General features: G+C 39.4%; 2 protein-coding genes across 2 annotated transcripts; one reads left to right on the top strand and one right to left on the bottom strand.

The window, feature by feature from the left end:
• Positions 1-369: 369 nt before the first annotated feature.
• On the top strand, positions 370-21,018 carry LOC125339439 (cytochrome P450 4V2). Its single transcript, XM_048330587.1, has 11 exons — positions 370-693; positions 3,850-3,962; positions 7,007-7,092; positions 7,842-8,032; positions 8,409-8,478; positions 10,014-10,140; positions 12,405-12,590; positions 13,702-13,804; positions 17,426-17,560; positions 17,658-17,837; positions 20,241-21,018. The coding sequence occupies exons 1-11, from the start codon at positions 480-482 to the stop codon at positions 20,411-20,413; spliced, it is 1,578 nt and encodes a 525-aa protein (XP_048186544.1). The 5' UTR covers positions 370-479; the 3' UTR covers positions 20,414-21,018.
• LOC125339440 (TP53-regulated inhibitor of apoptosis 1-like) lies at positions 6,277-6,711 on the bottom strand. The gene has a single exon (XM_048330589.1). The coding sequence runs from the start codon at positions 6,709-6,711 to the stop codon at positions 6,481-6,483; it is 231 nt and encodes a 76-aa protein (XP_048186546.1). The 3' UTR covers positions 6,277-6,480.
• Positions 21,019-22,205: the final 1,187 nt, after the last annotated feature.

The following is a 22,205-nucleotide window of genomic DNA, read 5'->3' as shown; positions in this document are numbered from 1 at the left end:
CTCCTTTGGTCCACGAGGCTCCGTGAGGGCTTTCTCGGGTGTCCACCCTCCCCCACCAGCGGGCTCGGAGCGGGCTCCCCTCTTTCGCTTTCACCCCGAGGAGGCCTGTGCGCATGACGCTGGCTCCCGCAGCTCTGTGTGATGTGATCTCAACCCCCTTGCTTCCTTGGGCTGGAAACGCGGTTCCCCAGGGCCGTCGCTCCAGGTCTCTGAGGCGCTGTGGGGCGGTGTCGAGGCTGTGCCCATGGCCCCAGGAAGAAACAGGGAGAGAGCCTGGGGCCTACTCTTTTCAGGGCTCCCAGCCCAGATCCCAAAGCTCCTCCCTCTCCCTCCGCCTCCCCGCCTCTGTCCGTGCACTTGAACTTGGAGTTGGACCTGGAGGGGAAGCCCAGCCGCCCGGCCCGGGCAGGACACTCCATCTTCAGCCCCCAGCCCGCCCTCCCAGTCCTAGTCCAGAGAGACAGGAGGCTGCTGGGGAGATGACTGGGCTCTGGCTGGGGTTCCTTGGGTCGAAGCTGCTGCTCTGGGGAGCAGCCAGCGCCCTCTCCTTGGCCGGCGCCACCGTCCTCCTCCACCTTCTGCAGATGCTGGTGAACTACGCACAGAAATGGCAGAAGATGAGGCCCATCCCGACTGCGGGCCGCGCCTACCCCTTGGTGGGACACGCTCTGATGTTTAAATCCAGCGGGAAAGGTAACGTATTTAAGGGAGTGGGAGGCAGCACAACCCAACCCCAAAGCTGTGTGGCACCTTGACCCTCGACTGAGACCAGAACCCCCTCCTGGTGCCACACTCCGGGTGCCACATCCTGAGCCCGGATTCCCCAGGCTTAGCTTCCCCTAGACCTGGAACATCAGTACTTGAGATGCTGAATGCAATGATGGCAGAATCTGTCATCTGATAGAAACTGGCTTCCCGTTTCTCATTTGGCCTCCCATTGGGTACTTGTCAAACTTGCTTAGGGCCCTCATATCCTTTAGTGAACTCTTTAGATTTCACACAGAATGCAGCAAATGCCTATCCTGCTTTTGGTTTTGCTTTTCCCATTTGGAGTTGCTCAGATCTTAAAAGCTTGTCCTGTTTTCCAGTCTTGGCTTGCAAAGCCACAAAAGCTCCCCTGCCTTCAAACCTGGCACCCCCACTGCTGTCTTCCACTGTGGAAAATAGACAAGGCGTCTCCCACCACTGCTAGGCAGACCTCAGGTGACTTGGCTACTAACTTTCAGTGTTTATAAAAATATTGCAGCATCTTCAATAAATGTACACTTGTCTCTTTTTACACCTGTATCTGGGGGAGAGAAAATTCTCAACCTTTCTGGCTCTTTGGGTGTCTATCTGCACATGTAGTGGTAACTCATTATCATTGTGGGTTTTGATATGTTGAATCATGTCACTTCAGTTTTCTGCCGTGGTATTTCCTATGTCTATGGTTAGAAAGCCATGTGCACAGTTTCTAATAATGGTCACATATATGTATCTATATTGCCTTTTGAATATAGTTTTATTAATATAGTTAGATGCATGCAACTCTTGTCAATATACCTGAGTATTTATGATTGCAAAAATGTGTATGTTATTTTTCTATTGTGCGAAATGAAACTATGAAACACCTATGAAAATGCGTATGAAATGTTCCTCTGCAGTTTTATATATTTTTCAAATAAATCCCTTTTAAAGTAAATGTAAGTATCTTTAAAGATCTTGTTTTTAATTACAGCCTATAGACCATTAGTGAACAGTATGAAATAAAAGCTTTAAATCCAAACCTGGTCATAGTAAAAGGTCCTTCAAGGAGTTTTTATATTATTTCTTTCAGATATGTTTTCCAGACATACTGTGTTTTGATTTTTTAGGATTTTTAGGACCTACAGAAATTATAGAATTAGGATAGTTTCTTTTGGGATTATAGTTCAAACCTAGAAGTCTCTTTCCAATCCACACCCTTATACTTGGAAAATCTTGTCACATATTCTTTCAGGGATTCCACAAATTAAAGCATTAGCTAATAAGGAGGATCAGTGTTAAGGTAACCTGTGAGCCCATTGAACTGTTTAAGGTAATTCTCCTTGCTGTGACTTCCCAAGTGATGAGAAAACTTTCATAACTTGACTTTTTGTTTCAGCAATGCAAACTGGATCTTGACATCAAGAAAATTGCTGCTCAATTTTCAGCTTTATAACTGAATTACCTAAGTAAATATTTAAATCTCTAAGTTAAAGGCTTTTTTTTTCTCAGTTGTAAAATTAAGTCAGGCTAGGCACTGATGGCTCATTCCTGTAATCCTATCTACTCAGGAGGCTGAAATCTGAGGATTGTGATTCAGAGCCAACCCAGGCAAGAAACTGTGAGGCTCTTACCTCCAATTAACCACCAAAAATCCAGAAGTGAAGCTCTGGCTTAAGTGGTAGAGTGCTAGCCTTGAACTACAAAGCTCAGGACAGTGCCCAGTTTCTGAGGTTAGGCTCTGGAACCTCCACAAAAAAAAGAAAGAAAAGAAAAAGGAAGGAAGGAATGAAGGAAAGGAGGGAGGGAGGGAGGGAGGGAGGGAGGGAGGGATGGAGGGAGGTAGGGAGGGAGGGAGGGAGGGAGAGAGGAAGGAAGGAAGGAAGGAGAAAGAAAAAGGAACTATTCCAAAAGTTTTTTTTAATGAATTAAATTAATTCACCCAAAGTTTCTAGATTACTGTGTAGAACTTGACAAGAATAAGCCCTGTAATGCCAATCAAGCATTCACTGGGGTCTTCTGCATGCCCAGTGTTGAGCTCAACTAAGCTGAGGGCAGCAGAAACTTGAAAGATACCATCATTTTCTAAGCAATGCTACTTCAGTACAGAAGGCTAAACCTTTCATTTGGTGGGCAAAGTCCGGATTCCGACATTAGTGATTTGACCTTGAGTATTTCCACATGACTTCCAGTTGATCTTTGAACTCATATGCTGCTTTCCCAATGAATGGATGGATGCCTGCCTTCCCCAGATGCTTCCATTGTTGGCCTTGACAGCTTTAAACCACATTCAGACTATTCTGGGCTTTCTGTCACATCAGACCACAGCAGACCACACACACATCAACACAAAGTAGGATGTTTTGGCATTCTTCCAATATTTTATCTAGGCCCTTTCACAATAATTTTGGCAATTGTTTTATCCAAAAGACATTCTGAAGCAGCGAAACCATGTTCTAGAGTTTTGGTATAATGTCAAGTTCCACTGTGTATTAACTCTGTGACACAAGGCAATGAGTTTGCGTATTTGCTTTTCTGGTGCTGTGGATAGAGCTCCAGGTCTCATATGCAGTTGCTAGGAAAGCTCTCTACCATTTAGCCATACTATCATCATCATCATCATCATCATCATCATCATCATCATCATCATCATCATCTTCATCATCATCATCATCATTTGCTTTTTTTGCTTACTTAATTTTTAGATAGGATCTTACATTTTCTTTTCCAGGGGCTAACCTCAGTCTGTGATCCTCTTACTTTCTTACTTGTACCTTCTCTGTAGCTGGGATTATAAGCATGTACCACCATCTCAGGCTTAGTAATCATTTCTTTTAAGGGTGCAGATTTGGGCACATTAGAGCCTAAGAATAATTATTCTACTATAGCTAACACCATTGTTCTGCATTTGTATCTGTGGTAGTAATACATATTTGGAAATAACTTTAGAAGTATAGAAGAATTAAAAATAGTATAAGGAGTTTAAATCCATGCTCACTGGCGCTTGCTTGGTAATAATTCCCATAGTTACTATACACATAGAAATGAAATAGTGAACATTTGCATATCACTATGAACTAAAGTCTTGTATTGATTGAATTCAAAAATGCAATACTTCTTTTCTAGACTTCTTCCAGCAGATTATTGAATACACAGAGGAATACCGACATGAGCCGTTGCTTAAACTCTGGATTGGTCCATTGCCCCTGGTGGCTCTGTATGAGGCAAAAAATGTGGAGGTAAGTATGGGATTAAATGGCTTAGGTGTTTTGCTTTGTATTTAAGAGTGGGCACAATTTATCTGAACAAGTGTAATTTCATTTTGACTAAAACTAAAGAGAGTTCATTAAGCATTTTAAGCTGTGCTATTCACATTTGCTGTTCTTGAGAAGCAGTTCAAGCAAAGGGTCATCTCTACCTCCATATATCTTTTACATTGTTTTCCTCAGGTCTCAATATATTTGTCCTATAGTTTTTAGGAACAATAAGTATTCTGTAAGATTACTGTTTGAGATCTGTCATTCACAGGTCTAAGATTCTAAAATGGATGACTAACAAATGTATTTCTCTCAAGGTGCTGAGGGTGTCATTTTCTACAAGTGATAAATTTAATATTCTTAGGGTATACATGATTAATCTGGGCTGATACTTTCCTCAGTCTACAGAAAGTTTGGGTCTCTGCACTAATTCCTGTGCTACTGAGGAAATTATCTTGTAATATGAAGATAAAAGGCCATGGCCAGGTAACAAAAGCAGAATCAGCAGAGTTTCTCTTCATCAAATTAGTGCTGAGACACACCTTTCTTAGTTATTGTGGAAGAAAGGTTAGAATTTCCCTTTTCCCACACTCGAGTCTAGTTCAGAGAAGACGGCGAGGGAACCATACGTGGCTGCTAGGCCTTGTACAAGAAACTGTGGTGTCGTGTAGGTAGATATCTGTCCAAGTCGCAGAGGACTTGAGTGAGAAGCCCGAGAGCATCGGTGCTCAATCCTATGTTCATTCCTTCTTCTTTATCACGACTCTAGGAAATCTAGCTCTCTTCATGATTTCCAGTGTTAAGTATATGCTCAAATGTATGCCTTCACGTGTGTGTGTGTGTGTGTGTGTGTGTGTGTGTGTGTGTGTGTGTGCATGGGCGCATAGGTGCTGTCAGGAAGGCTTGAATCCAGAGCCAGGGCACTGTTTCTTAGCTTTTTCATTCAAGGCTTGTGTTCTTCCACTTGAGCCACAGCACCACTCTGGAGATAAGTATCTCTCAGACTTTTCTGACCAACTGAGATCCTCAGGTCTCAGTCACCTGAGTCACTAGGATTATAGGCATCAGTCATCAGTGCCTGCCTTCCTTACCTTAGCTCTTATCCTGAACTTCCATTTGCTGTCAGAATGCCTCAGAGTCAGTTTATCTAAGAATAAACCCATAATTTCCACTACTCTGGTGAGGGCAACCTGCCACCTTCTTTTCTTTTTTTTGTTGTTGGCTTATAATTTATTTTCAGAGCTTAATGAGACAGTCTTGTAAAGTTTAAGAGAATACAAATATTTCTTAGTACATCCTTAAGATAGGCAGTTTGTGGGGACTACATGACATTATAAAGTATGTAAACGCTCACTTGATCCTGACATTCTTTTGTTACCAGAACATATGTTTTAGAGATTTCATACAGACTTACTATGGAAATAACACTTAGAGAGTTTTTTTTTTCCAAACCCTTGTTTTTTGAGACAGGGTCTAGTTAACTTTGCCAAGATTGGCCTTAAAATCTTGATCCTCTTGCCTCTTTCTCCTGAGTACAAGGGATCACAGGTGTGTGTCACCACCAGGTTTCTGTTACTCTGTACTACACTTAATAAATCTTCACCTTTAAGTTATAGAAGATAAACTTCTCTGCAGTATATGTGTGAGACACAGTGGGTAGCAAGGTACTAGATGTACCATAAAGTGTAAACAATAAAAACTGAATGTTAGAATTTATTCCATATTGATGATTATAGACATAAAATAGGCTAGGCAAATGAAAATGAACCAAAGTACCCATTTCCTACGTTTAGCCAGATGCATTTTGACTGTTTATAATGCAGATTGACTAATTCTGATGGAAGCCATTAAAAGCGAAATCTTTTTAATTTAGGTTCTTCTGTAGCCATTCCAAATATAATTCAGTTATTTGCTGTGAACTGAGACAGTATTCATTTCAATGGTCTTGAAGCATTCGCATCTTAAATCAGACACCTCTTGCTGTGTCTTCCTCTTTGTTAACCCAAGCCATTAGCAACATTAAATGTTTTATATATAAGAAAATCCATGCTCTCAACAATTGATTGAAACTTTTGCTTGGATCCCTTTATAGAGCATTAGCTCCCTGAGGAAACATAATAGTCCTGATTGCTTTCATGAACAATGACCCCCATGCTGTGTATGTACTGTCCTTTGGCAGCAGAAATCAAAGTTCAAGGAGCCCTAATCATCTTGATTAGCTTATCATGATTCACGTCGAAGTTATATTTGAAGTTGATTCCAGACCATATATTGTAATCATAATCCCAAAAGACTGTTCAATTTAGCACACTGAGTTCCTGCATGCCAAAGCACGTGAGAAATCATCTCAAAGCAGCATCTTTTACAAATGGGAGGAAGAAACAACTTCCTCCCAAACTCATTAAATTGCATTGCTGACTTCATAGCCTTAAGGTGACAAAGTCCAAACTCTTCTTAATTTCCTAATATGAGGAATCCATTTTCAAGGTAACAAGCAAGGTCAAGAAGAATTTTCAGGCTTTTCTTTGCCATGGCCCATGAACTCCAGTCCTTCAATAGGAATCTCTTTCTCCTTTATTGCTTTCTGAACACACTGCTGGTAACGCTTGAAGAGATTGGTGCACGGGTCCCCGGAACCATCTCCCTTGAGGAACTTCTCGGCAAACCACCGGTTGAAACACTGGTTGTACTCACGCTTCATGTCTGTGCAAGCCCCCCCGACGCTGTTCATGGCGATGGCTATCCTGCCACCTTCTTTTCTTCTCCCAGTCTTTGCTAAATGTTCTCCACATGGCTCCTAGTTCATGCAAGAACCAGAGTCATCTTTTTTATTTTACATATTTCCATTTAGTTCCTGAATTTGACAATCATATAATCAAAACTCTAGTGGGAGTTCTTTAAGACACAGCAATGGAAATGAACTAGAGAAAATAAAACCTTAAAAAAATGGTCATGTCCTAAGTAGGTGCTATAGTTGTTTCTTTCATGTCTATATCTCTCAAGTATTTTTATTTTCTCTTTTGAAGGTGGTTTTAAGCAGTTCAAAGCAAATTGACAAGTCTTTCATGTACAAGTTCCTAGAACCATGGCTTGGCCTTGGGCTTCTTACCAGGTAGGTCAGTGTATATTGTAAAGCTATCTTGTAGATAGAGTTACTTTACAGTATGTTATTTCTGCAACTGAAAGAAAATAATTTTTCTGTAGCAAAATTATTTTCAAGAAGAACTAAGAAGGCTGGAAAGCCTTTAACATATAGAAGTCCAGGGTAGATCTAATCTGTGGTATTTAATGATGAGTATCACTAGCATTTCAAGAAGTAGGAAATCTTGATGTTCAAGTGCAATAAAGTAAAGGAGTTAGAGCAGAGAAATCTTGAAAAGCCAATGGCAATCAGCCCCCAGAGAAGTGCACAGAGCACAATGACCTTCACCTTCCACCTTGACCTGTCATGCAGAAATAGGACTCCAGCCTATGTGCTGAGAGGGCTCAGCAAGTCAAAGACAGTAAATGTGTAAGGGAGTTTGGAAAATTCCAACAGTGGGAATTAGGTAGAGTTATGGAACATTGTAGTTATCTGAGGACTAAGGTACTCATTGGAAGAAGGGAAAAAAAATCTTATTTATAGAAACTCAGAAATTAGAAATCAGGGGAAAAAATCCGAAAGACTTCTGTTTTACCAATTCTATTTTAGCTATCTGTCTTATACAACAATGTCCAAGAGATTGGCATTTTGTAACTGTATATGACTATTGCATATATCTGTATTTGCCATTCTCACCAAAACATTTGGTCACATTCATGGGCTATTTGTTTTAGATATCACTCCTTTTAAAATTTGTTACCACTGTATTGTACTTTTAGTACCGGAAATAAGTGGCGCTCCAGGAGAAAAATGTTGACACCCACTTTCCATTTTACAATCCTGGAAGATTTTTTTGATGTCATGAATGAACATGCAAATATATTGGTTACAAAACTTGAAAAACACGTTGATCAAGAAGCATTTAACTGCTTTTTCTCCATCACACTTTGTGCCTTAGACATAATCTGTGGTAAGTCTGATTGGTTTGTATCTCAAGCAATGGTGTAGAGCTAAAATGGCTCAAATAGAAAATAACCGTTCATTAGGAAGGCAAATGAAATAAATAAAATGGGTCAGTGGTTCCTCGTGGCTAATAAATTAGCTACCCTAAAGGCAGCAGCCACTCCTAGGGCAGTGAAAAGAGCACCTCAGCCAGCTTGTTGGAAAAGTAAAGAGAAAGATCAGGAACCGAAAGCAGGAGAAACAGAAACTACAAAAAGAAGAACACAGGAGAAGAGCAATTAGAAAATGTGGGAGAACAGGACAGTGTTCATGTCTTTGTACTGCCTGCTATTGAAAAGTAAACCTGAGTAGATAAATACCTGCCTTTCACCTGTATCTTACAGAAACAGCAATGGGGAAGAATATTGGTGCTCAAAGTAATGGTGATTCTGAGTATGTCCGAGCAGTTAATAGGTAAATGGAGTTCTTTCAATTATTAAATTAGGATGGAGTTAGGCTTTTCAAATATTGTTAATTGCTTGTGTCTGTGTTGTATATTTTTATTGTAAATAAAATATATAATCTTAGCATTGAGGAGACTGAGGCAGGAAGATGGTGGGTTCAAGATCAGCTGTGCTGTATAAGCCAGCCGGAGCTTTTTAGCAAGATGCTATCTCAAAAACAACACAATACAGCACAACACAAAACAAGGCAAAGCTAAACCAAAACAGCAAAATAAGAAAGTAAATTAAAAATTAACCTAATGACCCAACTGTGTCTTTATTTATTTTCAGTTTTAATTTTTTCTATTTAATCAGTTGTACAAAGAGGTTTCAGTTCAACATATCACTTGATGAGTACGATGCATCTTGTTCAATGCCTCCCCTTTCCTTGTTCTGTCCTAAGCATGTATTTTAGTAGTATAAGAATGGTTATATAATCCATGGCAACAATTTAAGATTATGCAACAATTTAAGATTATGCAACAATTTAAAATTATTTTCTGAAATATTGAAATTCCATTGCAATACTAAATAGCAAAATAAATAAAGTCTACAGTATGATAACTACTAGCATATAAAATCATTTATAGGAAAAAACTATATGAAGCTATACAAAGTATTATCTTTTCTTCCTATAGCATTTTGCTTTTCTTGGTATTTATTTTTCTTTCCTATATTTTCAGCAATGAGTAAATATTATTTTTGTATCTGAAGCAATTGATGTTTACTTTAAAATTGCTTACAGTTGTTTAGCTATTAGGGTGTGATGTATCTTTAAATCCACTGCAATTTGGCTTCATTTTAACAGATATTAATTAGACATGTGTAATATGTCAAGCACTGTACAAGGTGCTAACTAATTTTATAGTATTAAACAAAATAGTGGAAGTGGGCATCGAATCAACCAGTATAAACTTATGAATTGTAATACTGGCTTAGGAAGTGAGGATCAAGTTGAGACTGATGGGAGAACAGGGATGTGTTGTGTGGATGGAGAAATCAAGAAGAGCCTCTGGGAAGGACCAGTCCTAACGGAGATGGAGAACAAGTCCTTCTGTTCTGTCACTGGAAATGAGAGTGGTGTGCTCAGGGCAGCCATATAACATGCAATTATTTAATGTGCCTTGCAACACAGCTAGTTGCTTTTGCTGCACTAAATGGGTGGATTATTAAAGAAGGCTGAATTTGTTTGCATTTTAGATACAAAACTGCAGACAGCCTTGGGAAGTTGTAAGTGCATTTTAGAGAAACACAAGCACAGATCATCTATAAGTGAATAGCATTTTATAGTGTGTTCTTCATGCCTGTGAAGAGGAATGAGTATAGCTAAATAAAAAGATAGATAAATAGATGTTTTATTGAATATGCTATAGCCTAGCCCTTACCATTAAACATGAAGCCTCAGTAGACTTGGACATTATTTATACCATTCTCAGGTGTTACTTTCATGTAAACCATGTGAGATCAAATAACATGAGGGGTGATGTATTTATTCTATACTTACAGGATGAGTGATATGATACATCGGAGAATGAAGATGCCTTGGTTTTGGCTTGATCTTTGGTACCTTATGTTTAAAGAAGGCTGGGAGCATAAAAGAGGACTTAAGATCTTACATACTTTTACCAACAGTGTAAGTCACTGATGCTTTCTTGTGGTAAAATATAGTTACCCTGAAATTCATGATGATATCTATTTTTGTATAAGTTTGTTATATTAGAAGCATTTTAAATATGTGCCACTATCACCATGATCCTTTTCCGGAATTGTTTTGTGTATCATAAATATACCCAAAGAAGGCCAATAGGGGGAGTCCCATAAAAATAAAAGTGGAATTGAATGAGGGGGAAAAGTGGTTGACATGACTACATTCAAATGACATAATCAAGCGGTATTGACCCAGTACTTTCCGAATGCCAAACACTGTAGCAAATGTTGGAAGCAGAGTAGGTTCCCAGAGGCTAGTCATCTATAAAAGAGTATTTGTAATACAGATTATAAACACTTACCAACAAGATGCTGGGTGGAAGGATAAGGAGTTCAAGAACTGTGGATATGAATCTTTGGAGGCTGTTTGGAGAGTTTGCAAAGACATTGAAAGTAATATATATATATATTCATATATATAATACATATAATATAATACATAACATAAATAGCATATAATATAATATATATTAATGCACAAAAATGCCAAATACTAATATTTTATTTCAAACTGAAAAAATAACCAAGAGATAGGGATTTTGCTTTGAATATTAGTCACTGTGTTAAAGAAATGCTTATGAGGCTTGGATTTGTGGCTCATGCCTATAATCCCAGCTACTGACAGGGAGTGTAGAGATCATAAGGAACATGGTTTGAAGCCAGCAAAAACTTAGTAAAACTCCCATCTCAGTAAAGAAGCTGGGCATAGTGGCTTATATATGTAATTCTTGAAATGTAGGAGGCATAGGCCCTGGCCTAAAGCCAGGGCAAAAACATGAGACAGAATCTGAAAAATAACTAAAGAGATAATAACTGAATAAATAAAAATAACTAGAAGAGATGTGAAGACGTGATTCAAGTAATAAAGTAACTAGCTAGCTATCAAGCAAAGAGTCAAGAGTTCAATCCTAGAATCCCCTCTCCAACCCAAAAAGAAAGAAAGAAAGAAAGAAAGTTTGTTTTGGAAAAGCAAGAATTACTTGAAAATATACAGAAGTACAAAGTTATAATTTAAAGTACTAAGAAAGTATTTTTTGCTATAAACTTTGGTTAAGATGTATTAGAATTGTTTCCTTATAGTAAGAAAATCCCTGCCACCAACAGATCAAATCACATACACACACACACACACACACACACACACACACAGAGCAGTTGGTGGTAAATGAGTGTGATATTGGCTTGAACTTGTTGCCATCTAATCACCTGAAGAAATAACAAACAGGTTGCATTTTATAATTACATTTCTCCTTAAATTTCACACCTTATTAAAATCAGTCATTAATGAATTCCAGGCAGGATGGGACAAAGTTGCTGGAGAAAGATACTGAGGTCTAAATGTGATGGAAGGTTAGTTGGTAAGTGGAGATAAGAAGAATGCAGGAGGGTTAGGAGGGAGGCAGTGAGGGCAGCCATGATCGGGGAAGGTCTTGATAGGGTGCCAGTGGAAAGATGGGAGAATGAGCCTTGCAGGCCCCCAGGACAGCGCATACAGGACACGTTGGCTCACCCATCTGTTGTTTCTTTTCTAACATAACAGATAATTAAAAGTTATTTATAATGAGTCTATTGCATGATAATTGCTTTGTCTCCTCCACTTATATTTTTTCTCATTAGAGCATTCAAATCTCTAGGGTATAATTTAGTAACTCTACTAAATCATTCCCATGACAGAAAGATTACAAATTTGGCATTGAAAATGATGCATTTTTCTGGCATTTGTGTGTGTGTGTGTGTGTGTGTGTGTGTGTGTGTGTGTGTGTGTGTACTGGTCCTGGTCCTGGGACTTGAACTCAGGGCCTGGGAGCTGTCCCTCAGTTATTTTTACTCAAGGCTAACACCCTACCACTTGAGCTACAGCTCCATTTCTGGCTTCTAGTGTTCTACCACTTGAACCACAGTGCCACTTTTGGCTTTTTCTGTTTATGTGGTACTGAAGAATGGAATCCAGGACTTCATGCATGCTAGGCAAGCACTCTATCACTGAGCCACATTCCCAGCCAAGAATGCTCTAAATCCTAATAGAAATCTTTATTGGATTTTTTTTTATAAGAACCCAGGTTATAAGACTGGAAAGGGTAGGAAAGTTTTGGAAAAAATAAGCTGAATAAAGCTGTTATGCCTTCATAGGAAAATGTAGCCTTCAGCTAGTCCAAACAAACTCACATGATTGTCATTTAACTTGTACAGGTCATTGCTGAACGGGCCAATGAAATGAAGGCAGCAGACGAATGCAGCTATGCTAACAGCAACTCTGTCCCCTCCAAAACCAAACGCAAGGCTTTTCTTGACTTACTCTTAAGTGTGACTGATGACAATGGAAACAAACTAAGCCATGAAGATATTCGAGAAGAGGTTGACACCTTCATGTTTGAGGTATTCTCTATTTTCAGGATACTTTCTGGCATCATAAACAGATTCCATAACTCAGGATGTACCTCAATAAAATACCTGCCTCACTTGCTAAATTCCACAGTCAATTCTTAGCATTGCAAGCCAAGAAAGACTTTTTTATATTATCATAAGAAATTACAATACTCAGCACTTAATTGAGAAATAGATGAACTTCCTTCTTTTGAAAGGTGATTTTCACAAGATGGATGACTCAGCAGCAGACATTCTAAGATTTAAGTTCCTTCTTTTACTTCTGCTAGGCTGTCTGTCCAGTGTGGAAGTCATTTGTTATGTTTTTTTTTACTCCTTCAAATATGAATAGTAGGAATTTAAATTTCCTGGAGTTTCTGCAATGATTCATTTCTAGGCTATATTTAATATTTGGCTAACACTCAACAAGTATTAAATGATTTGTTTTTCAACCTCTTGGTATGGAGAATACTGCTAAGAACCACATGCAAGTTCTATGTCAACAGTCAAAGCTATATTGCAATGCCAAAAAGGAGAGAGATATAGACCTGTCATGTTGACTCCTCAAAGTCAGTCATTCAGCCTCTTGAAAAGGTTTATCTCACCAAGATGCCTTGGTCTGCCCACCTCGTTAGCACAGATCAGCTAGTTCCTGCAATGCGTGCTACTGTGAAGCACTGGCAGTTGTGTGTATGTACCAGTCCTAGGGCTTGAACTCAGAGCCTGGGCTCTGTCTCTCAAGGTTAGCACTCTACCACTTGAGCCATAGTTCCTCTTCTGATGTTTCTTGGGGGGAAGATATTTAATTGGAGATGAGTCATATGGACTTTTCCTGCCTGGGCTGGCTGGCTTTGAACCTGGATCCCCAGATCTCAGCCTCCTCAGTCCTTCAGATTATGGGTACTCAGCTTGAAAAAGCCATCTCGAAACAAGAGCTTCTGCTTAGTAAGGGATTGTGTTTGCTTCTCACTGAGGTGACATGTTCCACTAAAACACTTCACCTTCTGCAGTCACACTACAGCTGCCAAATGCAGAGAAAATTCAAAAGCCTTATGTAGCCCCCTCCTAATCTTCTCAATAAAAATCCATTTTGAAGCTTGTTTTTTTTCCCTTACGTTTGTAGGGCCACGATACCACTGCATCTGCAATAAATTGGGCCTTATACCTTTTGGGTTCTTATCCAGAAGTCCAGAAAAAAGTGGATAATGAACTGGATGAAATTTTTGGTATGTTTAGACTCTTTCCTAGTTCTATTGCGAGTCCTATGACCTTCCAAGCAAATGTTGTTCATTTAAAAACCATCCAGGAGAACCTGTTCTACAGCCATACTTGTAAGCACAAAGGGTTCATGTGAGACCCCTTTCCCCTCTGCAAGCTCTTCAATCATCCCTTGTAGGCATTCAGCAGTCTGCCTTAATCTAGACCTTCCAGGCACAAATCAAAGTGATTGCCCTCACCATCCAACCAGTTAATATGAAATAGGTATATGCCTATAAAGAGGGCTTTACCTTTGAGCAGGTTAAAAAAATGGTGTGAGTTGGGAGGTCAGGAAGCAGGTAAAGTTATTTCTAAAGGTAAAGGAAAGCCCTTTCAAATGCGACTGCCACTGATCACAAATTAAAGGGCAGGTATGTGTCGTTGGTGAAAGGTACATTTCTATTGCACAAGTAATCTGGAGGTAGCAACCCCTAGGCTGAGGCTTGTAGGAATGGCCCAAGGTCTCAGTCTTGCTCTTCTCCATCTCTCTACCATCCTGTCTCCTTGCTTCTTGTTCTAGGCATCAGACTCATCCTTAGAGCATGAAGAAAGGGGAAGTAGGCTTATTAAGGATTCCTGCAGAAATTATAACAAACTCCTAAAATGGTGAGGGTTAACACAACAGAAAACTGACTTTCTTGATAATTTTGGATACCAGAAGTCCAAATCAACATGTTGTCAAGACTGTCCTTCTTTAAAAAAAAAAAATCCATTCCTTGCTTCTTAAATTTCTTGTGACTACCAAGATTCCATGGCTTAGGGGTACATAATTGCATAAACCTCTGCCTCAGTTTGACATTAATGTGTGTGTGTGTGTGTGATAAAGATAGTCATGATTGCATTCAGAGTCCTACTAGAATCATCCAGAATAGTTTTCAAATTTTACATCTTTTCCTGAGATGAGTTTTTCCAAATAAAATATTTACAGGACCTGCTATTTGGGGTCCATTACAAGGGATTCTCATCCGTTATCCTTTATTACATGATTCCCCCATACTCAGAGCATTAGAGGACAAAAAGTTGAATTATCCAACTGTCATTGTGGTATGTGATTCAATTTCATAGGGAAAATGAGTAGGTTCCAGCTACCACTGGCTCAAACCAGCAATCCTAATGACTTGCGAAGCTGAGACTGGGAGGATCCATGGTTCAAGGCCAGCCCAGTCAGAAAAGTCCATGAGAACCCTTCTTAACCCATAGTTGGGAGCAGTGGTGCCTGCTTGCCTTCCATCCTAAATTATCTGGGAGGGTGAAATAAGGAGGCACATGGCTCCAGGGAGGGAAAAAAGGCTCCATCTCCACAGAGGGAGCTTGGTGTAGCAGCTCATGCCTGTCACCACAGCAACAACAAGAAGCCTAAAATAGGTGGGTTGTGGTCCAGGTACATACCCTGACAGGAGGAATATGACCCTATCTGAAAAACAAGCCAGTGGAAAATAGAGCTGGAAGCATGGCTCAGTGAAAGAGTATCTGTCTACCAAGCATGAGGTTCTGAGTTCAAATTCTGTTACTTCCCTACCTAAACACATTTTTTCATGTTCTCTACAATTGCTATGTCACTTGCTAGTTTTCCCAATGCTCCTTAATCTTTTTTTTTTAATTTTTATTGTCAAACTGATGTACAGAGAGATTACAGTTTCATATGTTAGGTATTGTATACATTTCTTGTACTGCTTGTTACCTCCTCCCTCATTACCCCCTCCCCCTTTCCTTTTCGCCCCATGAGTTGTTCAGTTGATTTACACCAAACAGTTTTGCAAGTATTGTTTTTGTAGTCATTTGTCTTTTTACCCTGTGTCTCTCGATTTTGGTATTTCTTTTCAGTTTCCTAGTTCTAATACCAGTATACACGGTTTCCAATGTACTCAGATAAGATACAGAGATAGTTCAGGTACAACCACAGGAAGGGGATACAAGAGGGTCATCAATAATAGAAGCTACGCTTTCACATTACATGTTGAAAGTAATTACAACAGTGATATAACAGTCGTTTCCATAACATGGAGTTCATTTCACTTAGCATCATCTTATGTGTTCGTAAGGGTATAGCTATTGGGTGGGCTCTTGTGGTCCTCTAATGCTCCTTAATCTTGCATAATTTGCAACACCATCTTTCTTACTACAATCACTGTTCTGTTTGTGTTTTCACTTATTGAGCAGTTCTATAATTAGTTCTAAAAATTTTTGTCTACTGAGTGGCAAGTATTAATTCCTTTTGTTTTTTATATAAAAATGAATGTCATATGACATAAGAACAAATGTATTTGTTTCAGTGACATTTAGTACATTCACAGTGTTTTCAACACCTCAGAAGAAATCTTTTACCCTGTGTTTCTCCATTCCCTCAACCCCTGGGCAACCAGATGTTTGCTTTCTGTCTAGAAAAGGAAATACACAATATGGGTGTATTTGTGTCTGATTTCTTCTGCTTAGTATATTATTTTCTTTGATTATGCATAATATTTGACATTCTACTATAGTTTGTTGTTGTTTTTTATTTTCCCTGTCCTGGAGCTCTAACACTAGGCTTGGGCCCTGTCCCTGAACTCCTTTTAGCTCCAGGCTAGCAGTCTATGACTTGAGCCACAGTGCCTCTTCCAGCTTTATCTTTTTTCTGTGATTAATGGAAGATAAGAGTCTCATGGACTTTCCTGCCTGGGCTAGCTTTAAATTGGGATCCTCAGACCTCGGTCTCCTGATAGCTGGGCTTAAAAGTGTGAGCCACTGGTGCCTGGCTATAGTTGTATTTTTAATCATATACTCTTTTTCGATAGCCTTATTACCCCATGCTCCTATGTTGCTCTCATTTTTCTCTCTCCCTCCTCCTCCTCCTCCTCCTCCTCCTCCTCCTCCTCCTCCTCCTCCTCCTCCTCCTCCTCCTCCTCCTCCTCCTCCTCCTCCTCCTCCTCCTCCTCCTCCTCCTCCTCCTCCTCCTCCTCCTCCTCCTCCTCCTCCTCCTCCTCCTCCTCCTCCTCCTCCTCCTCCTCCTCCTCCTCCTCCTCCTCCTCCTCCTCCTCCTCCTCCTCCTCCTCCTCCTCCTCCTCCTCCTCCTCCTCCTCCTCCTCCTCCTCCTCCTCCTCCTCCTCCTCCTCCTCCTCCTCCTCCTCCTCCTCCTCCTCCTCCTCCTCCTCCTCCTCCTCCTCCTCCTCCTCCTCCTCCTCCTCCTCCTCCTCCTCCTCCTCCTCCTCCTCCTCCTCCTCCTCCTCCTCCTCCTCCTCCTCCTCCTCCTCCTCCTCCTCCTCCTCCTCCTCCTCCTCCTCCTCCTCCTCCTCCTCCTCCTCCTCCTCCTCCTCCTCCTCCTCCTCCTCCTCCTCCTCCTCCTCCTCCTCCTCCTCCTCCTCCTCCTCCTCCTCCTCCTCCTCCTCCTCCTCCTCCTCCTCCTCCTCCGTCCTTATGGGTAGTGCTCTGCCACTTGAGCCATGCCTCCACCTTGGCATTTTGCTGGTGAGTTAGTTAGAGATTGGGTCTTTTGTGTCTGGACTGACTTCAAATCTTGATCCTCTGGGTCTCAGTCTCCTGAGTAGCTAGGGTTATAGACATGAGCCTCTCATAGCCAGGTCATTTTCTCTTTCTACTTTGACTTTATACAGGGAAGTCTGATCGCCTTGCTACCTTAGAAGACTTGAAGAAGCTTAAATATCTCGAATGTGTCATTAAGGAGACTCTGCGTCTTTTTCCTTCTGTCCCTTTTTTTGCCCGAAGTCTTACTGAAGACTGTGAAGTGGGTAAGTGTTCTGTAATTACAGTAGATGGGAGAGTGGACCTGAAGTCCCATGTCTGACTTGTGCTTGTTTTTTGACCTATCCACTAATATCTTGACAGCGGGTTACAAGATATGGAAAGGCACAGAAGCAGTCATCATTCCCTATGCTTTGCATAGAGATCCAAAGCACTTCCCAGACCCGGAGGAGTTCCAGCCAGAGCGGTTCTTTCCTGAGAATGCCCAAAGACGCCACCCATACGCCTATGTGCCCTTCTCTGCTGGACCTCGGAACTGTATAGGTTTGTGTGCGCACAAATATGTTTCACCTTCCAGCTCCATGTGACAGTAGGTTTTTAACAAGCCTTTTTTTTTTTTTTTTTTTTTTTTTGCCAGTCCCGGGCCTTGGACTCAGGGTCTAAGCACTGTCCCTGGCTTCTTTTTGCCCAAGGCTAGCACTCTGCCACTTCAGTCACAGCGCCGCTTGTGGCCATTTTCTGTATATGTGGTGCATGGGGAATCGAACCTTGTATACGAACCTTGTATACATGGGGAATCGAATCTTGTATACGGGGCAAGCACTCTTGCCACTAGGCCATATTCCCAGCCCAACAAGCCTTTTTATGAGCTGTGATTTTGTATTTCCCATACACAAAAGTCTTAAAAATTTGAGTCCATCCTCTTTACATTATAGTTTTTAAAATATTACTGTGAGAATTTATAGTGTTTTGCTAGGGCTGACCTAACAAAGTACTATAGACAGGGCAGTTTAAACAGCAGATATTTATTTTTCTTTATAGTCAGTGTCAACAGGGTTGGTTATTTATTTATTTTTTGAGGTCTCTCTTTAGTTTATGAAGACTCTTCCCTTGGTCTTTGTACTGTATGTACCTGTGCTTAGTCAAAACTGATTGTGTTAGTCCCCACCACATTTAACCTTAATTTAACTGAAGTTTAACCATTTAATGCTTATATCCTCTTTTAAGATTCTATTTCTAAATGCTATCACAGAATGAAATACTCTGAGCCAGGTTTTCTACTTCAGAATTTTGGATGTGGACACACAAGTCAGCCAGTAGGAGAACACATAATTCCATAATAATATTTTTAAATGTTGTAGTTTTGAGACTAAAGAAGAATGGAATTATTGTATTAGAAATTATATTGATTAAAGTCAGGCATGGTGGCACATGCCTGTAATTCTACCTACTCAGGAGGCTGAGATCTGAGGATTGAGCTTCAAAGCCAGCCAGGGCAGGAAAGTTCCTGAAACGCTTATCGCCAACTGACCACCAGAGAACAGGAAGTGGTGCTGTGGCTCAAGTGGTTGAGCGCAAGAGCTCAAGTACAGTACCCAGACTCAGAGTTCAGGCCCTATGACCAAGGGGAAAAAAAAGAAAGAAAGAAAAATAAAAGATTCTTGTATTTTGATTATGGCTCCTCATCGCCATCTTTTCAACATGCTCAACATGTATTTTGTGTTTTTATTTTATTTTATTTGTCAGCATTGAAAACTGAGCCCAGGACCTTGCACAACTAAAAACTGTATGGTATTGAGGCATACCACCTGTTCCTTTAGGTTTTTAAAATTATTATTATTATTAATTGAAAATGCTAAAAAAAATAACCAGAGAGGTTACAGTTACATAAATTAGGTAAAGTACATTTCCTTTTGGACAATGTCCAAATGTCCTTTAGTTTTCATTATAAACGTAACCTATATCCTATCAAAGTTTTGATTATCTGGCCACATAAAAAGCTACTTCCAACATTAAAACCATTAAGAGGAAAAAGAAAAAGAAAAAAGAAATTATATTGATTAGTTAGGCATAACTTTATTTTTGTACTTATTTTAAGAGTTGCACTATATGAAGCCAAAACAAGTAGCCATGTGGCTACTTGAAGGGAAATGAATGTACTTCACCATGCATTATAAACACTTGAAGTTGTAGTTGTAGTATCTTATCTTTTCTAAAAATGCTGACATCAGCCAACTGAGATCAGATTTAGGCCTTGGACACACAGTGTACAGGCATATACTAAAGTATACTTGGTGGATTTATAATGAATTAAAAAGCCAATGAAAAGCAATTTAACATACTCATTCTCAAGCTTGAATGAGACTAGAATCTGTTTTGATTATAGCCATCCCTAGATATCCTCAGGAAATTGGTTTTAGCATGGTCATCCTGTGAAGAGCAGTCTGAAGATGCTCACATTTCTTGCACAAAGTGTTGTAGTATTTATATATAACTTAACACATACTCCTGTGTGTTCTAAATTGTTTCTAGGTTACTCATGATATCTAATAAACATACACATTGTATGTAAATAGTTGCTATGCCACACTCTTTAGGGAAAATGACGAAAAGAAAGCCTGCACATGTTCAACACAGCTGTATCTTTCTCCCAGCCATTTCTGATCTCTGATCAGATGAATCTGGAGATAGAAAACTGATGAGTATGCAGGGTTCACTGTACTGGTAAAACAGAGATTCCTTGGCCCACCTCAGTTAATAAAACACACTGAGTGAAAGCAGAAAAGAGTACTCAAAATCTTCATTTTTAAAAACAACCAAAATGATTCTGACTCTTTTAGAACCTCTGTAAAATTATACAATTGTTCCTTCCTGTAAGAGTGCTTCTTCTTTCTCACATTTGGTTGTATCTGTAATTAAAGTAATGGAATTTATGTTAATTTGAAGGTCAAAAGTTTGCTATGATGGAGGAAAAGACCATTCTTTCTTGTGTCCTGAGACGCTTTTGGGTGGAATCGAACCAGAAAAGAGAAGAACTTGGCCTGTCAGGAGATTTGATACTTCGGCCAACTAATGGCATCTGGATCAAGCTGAAGAGGAGAAACACAGATAAACCATAAAACTAGGTTCCCAGGCTATACCAAGATAAAAGTCATTCTGTAAGGGATAGCTGGTGGTATAATTTATAGACTATGAATCTGGTACTCGGAATGTTCAGATTTCATTACTTTGTTGTTCTACTGTGCTTGGAATCTACTCTATCATTTTTATTCTCTTATATTAGAAGTACCAAAATGTAATCTACAAGAAAAGAATTTCTGCTTGAAGTCCTGCTAGTAACTGGGACAGGCCTAGAAATCAAGATCTGTACTCCAGATCTTCACTCCTTTAAGATGCATTTTCTACAACATGCTATGGCATTAGAGGACTCAGGACTACGACTTAGTTGTGTTATTATAACTTAGGACTTTTGCCTGTTAGTTAGACATATTTCTTTTGGAATTCTTCCACCTTCAAGAGAAAAAAAAAAAAAAGAAGCTGCTGGTCTATGTTTAGTAAGCGAGGAATAACCACTTTGGTCTAGGGTTAGACCGCTACTTAATTCAGCCTCACAGAACACAGTTATCAAATGATTATATATTTCCTGAATTTGAATTTTGTATTTAATATCTCTACTCCTCAATTATTTTAAGACTTATTATAATAAATAATTTTCACAAGAGTGTTTTTAATTTTTAGAATTTTGTATCTGCATTAGCAGATAGAATAGACTGCTCTCAGATGGATAGTAAAGGAATAGGTTATCAAGCCACAGCCAGCTGGCCAACACTACAGCCTGGTACTTTAGGGGTATGTGAGTGATGTAGCTGTCTAACTAGTATCTAAAGAACTCCAGTAAGTAAGCCCAGTCCCTAAATTGCTGGAGAAATAATCGAAGGATACATACGAGACAGATTCCTACAAATGGTTAACCTCTATATCTAGCAAATGGAAATATGTAAAAATTCTCATTCCCATATGATTTTTGGATATTAAATTTTTTATTTATTGAAATTAGTATTTCTCTTTCTGTCTTTCTTTCTTTCTCTCTCTCTCTTTCTTTCTTTCTTAATTTCTTTCTTTCTTTCTTTCTTTCTTTCTTTCTTTCTTCTTTCTTTCTTTCTTTCTTTCTTTCTTCCCTTCCTTCCTTTCTTTCTTCCTTCCTTCTTTCCTTCCACCCTCCCTCCTTCCTTCCTTTCTATCTTTCTCTCTCTCTTTTTTTTTTTTTTTTTTTTTTTGCTGGTCCTGGAGCTTCAACTCTGGGATTGGTCACTGTCTCTGTGCTTCATTATTCTCAAGGCCAGTGCTCTACTACCTGAGCCACAGTGCCACTTCGGGCTTTTTGAGTATTTTATTGGCGATAAGAGTCTTCACAGAGTTTCCTGCCATGGCTGGCTTCAAAGTGCAATCCTCAGATTTCAGCCTCCTGAATAGTTAGGATTATGGGTGTAAACCATTGGCACCAAGATAGAAATTAGTATTTCTTAATTTATGTCCTCATATTTAATGCTTATTAATTTATCTTTAGTAACCCTAAATTAAGTGTTAAATTAAATTGGAAATAAAACATTGCTCAATGTGTCTTTTGGTCCAAGATCCTCATCTACCTAGAATATTTTGATACTCATTTTAATGGGTAATTTATTAAAACTATATTGAAATGGAACTGAGAAGTTATATCATGTTGTGTCAAAATGTAGTCATTTTGTTTTAAAAACAAGAAAATGATCAAATGACCTGTTTGAATTTCCATTGCTTGTTTTACTCCCTCTTAAAAGAACAATCTCAAGAAAAGTAAGTTTTATACTTAGATGCTTTATTTTTTCTAAAATTTTATTTCTGTTTGATATAAAGTAAAGTAATGATATAAAG

This window comes from Perognathus longimembris, chromosome 21 (genome assembly GCF_023159225.1).
Source record: "Perognathus longimembris pacificus isolate PPM17 chromosome 21, ASM2315922v1, whole genome shotgun sequence".
NCBI classification, from domain to species: Eukaryota; Metazoa; Chordata; class Mammalia; order Rodentia; family Heteromyidae; genus Perognathus; species Perognathus longimembris.
The sequence above is the reverse complement of the archived record's forward strand: the minus strand, read 5'-3'. Positions and strand labels throughout refer to the sequence as shown.

What these genes read in the sequence shown, in the direction of transcription:
- LOC125339439 (XM_048330587.1), top strand. Translation starts at nt 480, where the DNA reads ATGACTGGGCTCTGGCTGGGGTTCCTTGGGTCGAAGCTGCTGCTCTGG. An exon ending in TTGACACCTTCATGTTTGAG is followed by an intron (nt 12,591 to 13,701) that starts GTATTCTCTATT and finishes TTACGTTTGTAG; the next exon opens with GGCCACGATACCACTGCATC. An exon ending in TGGACCTCGGAACTGTATAG is followed by an intron (nt 17,838 to 20,240) that starts GTTTGTGTGCGC and finishes GTTAATTTGAAG; the next exon opens with GTCAAAAGTTTGCTATGATG.
- LOC125339440 (XM_048330589.1), bottom strand. Translation starts at nt 6,711, where the DNA reads ATGAACAGCGTCGGGGGGGCTTGCACAGACATGAAGCGTGAGTACAAC.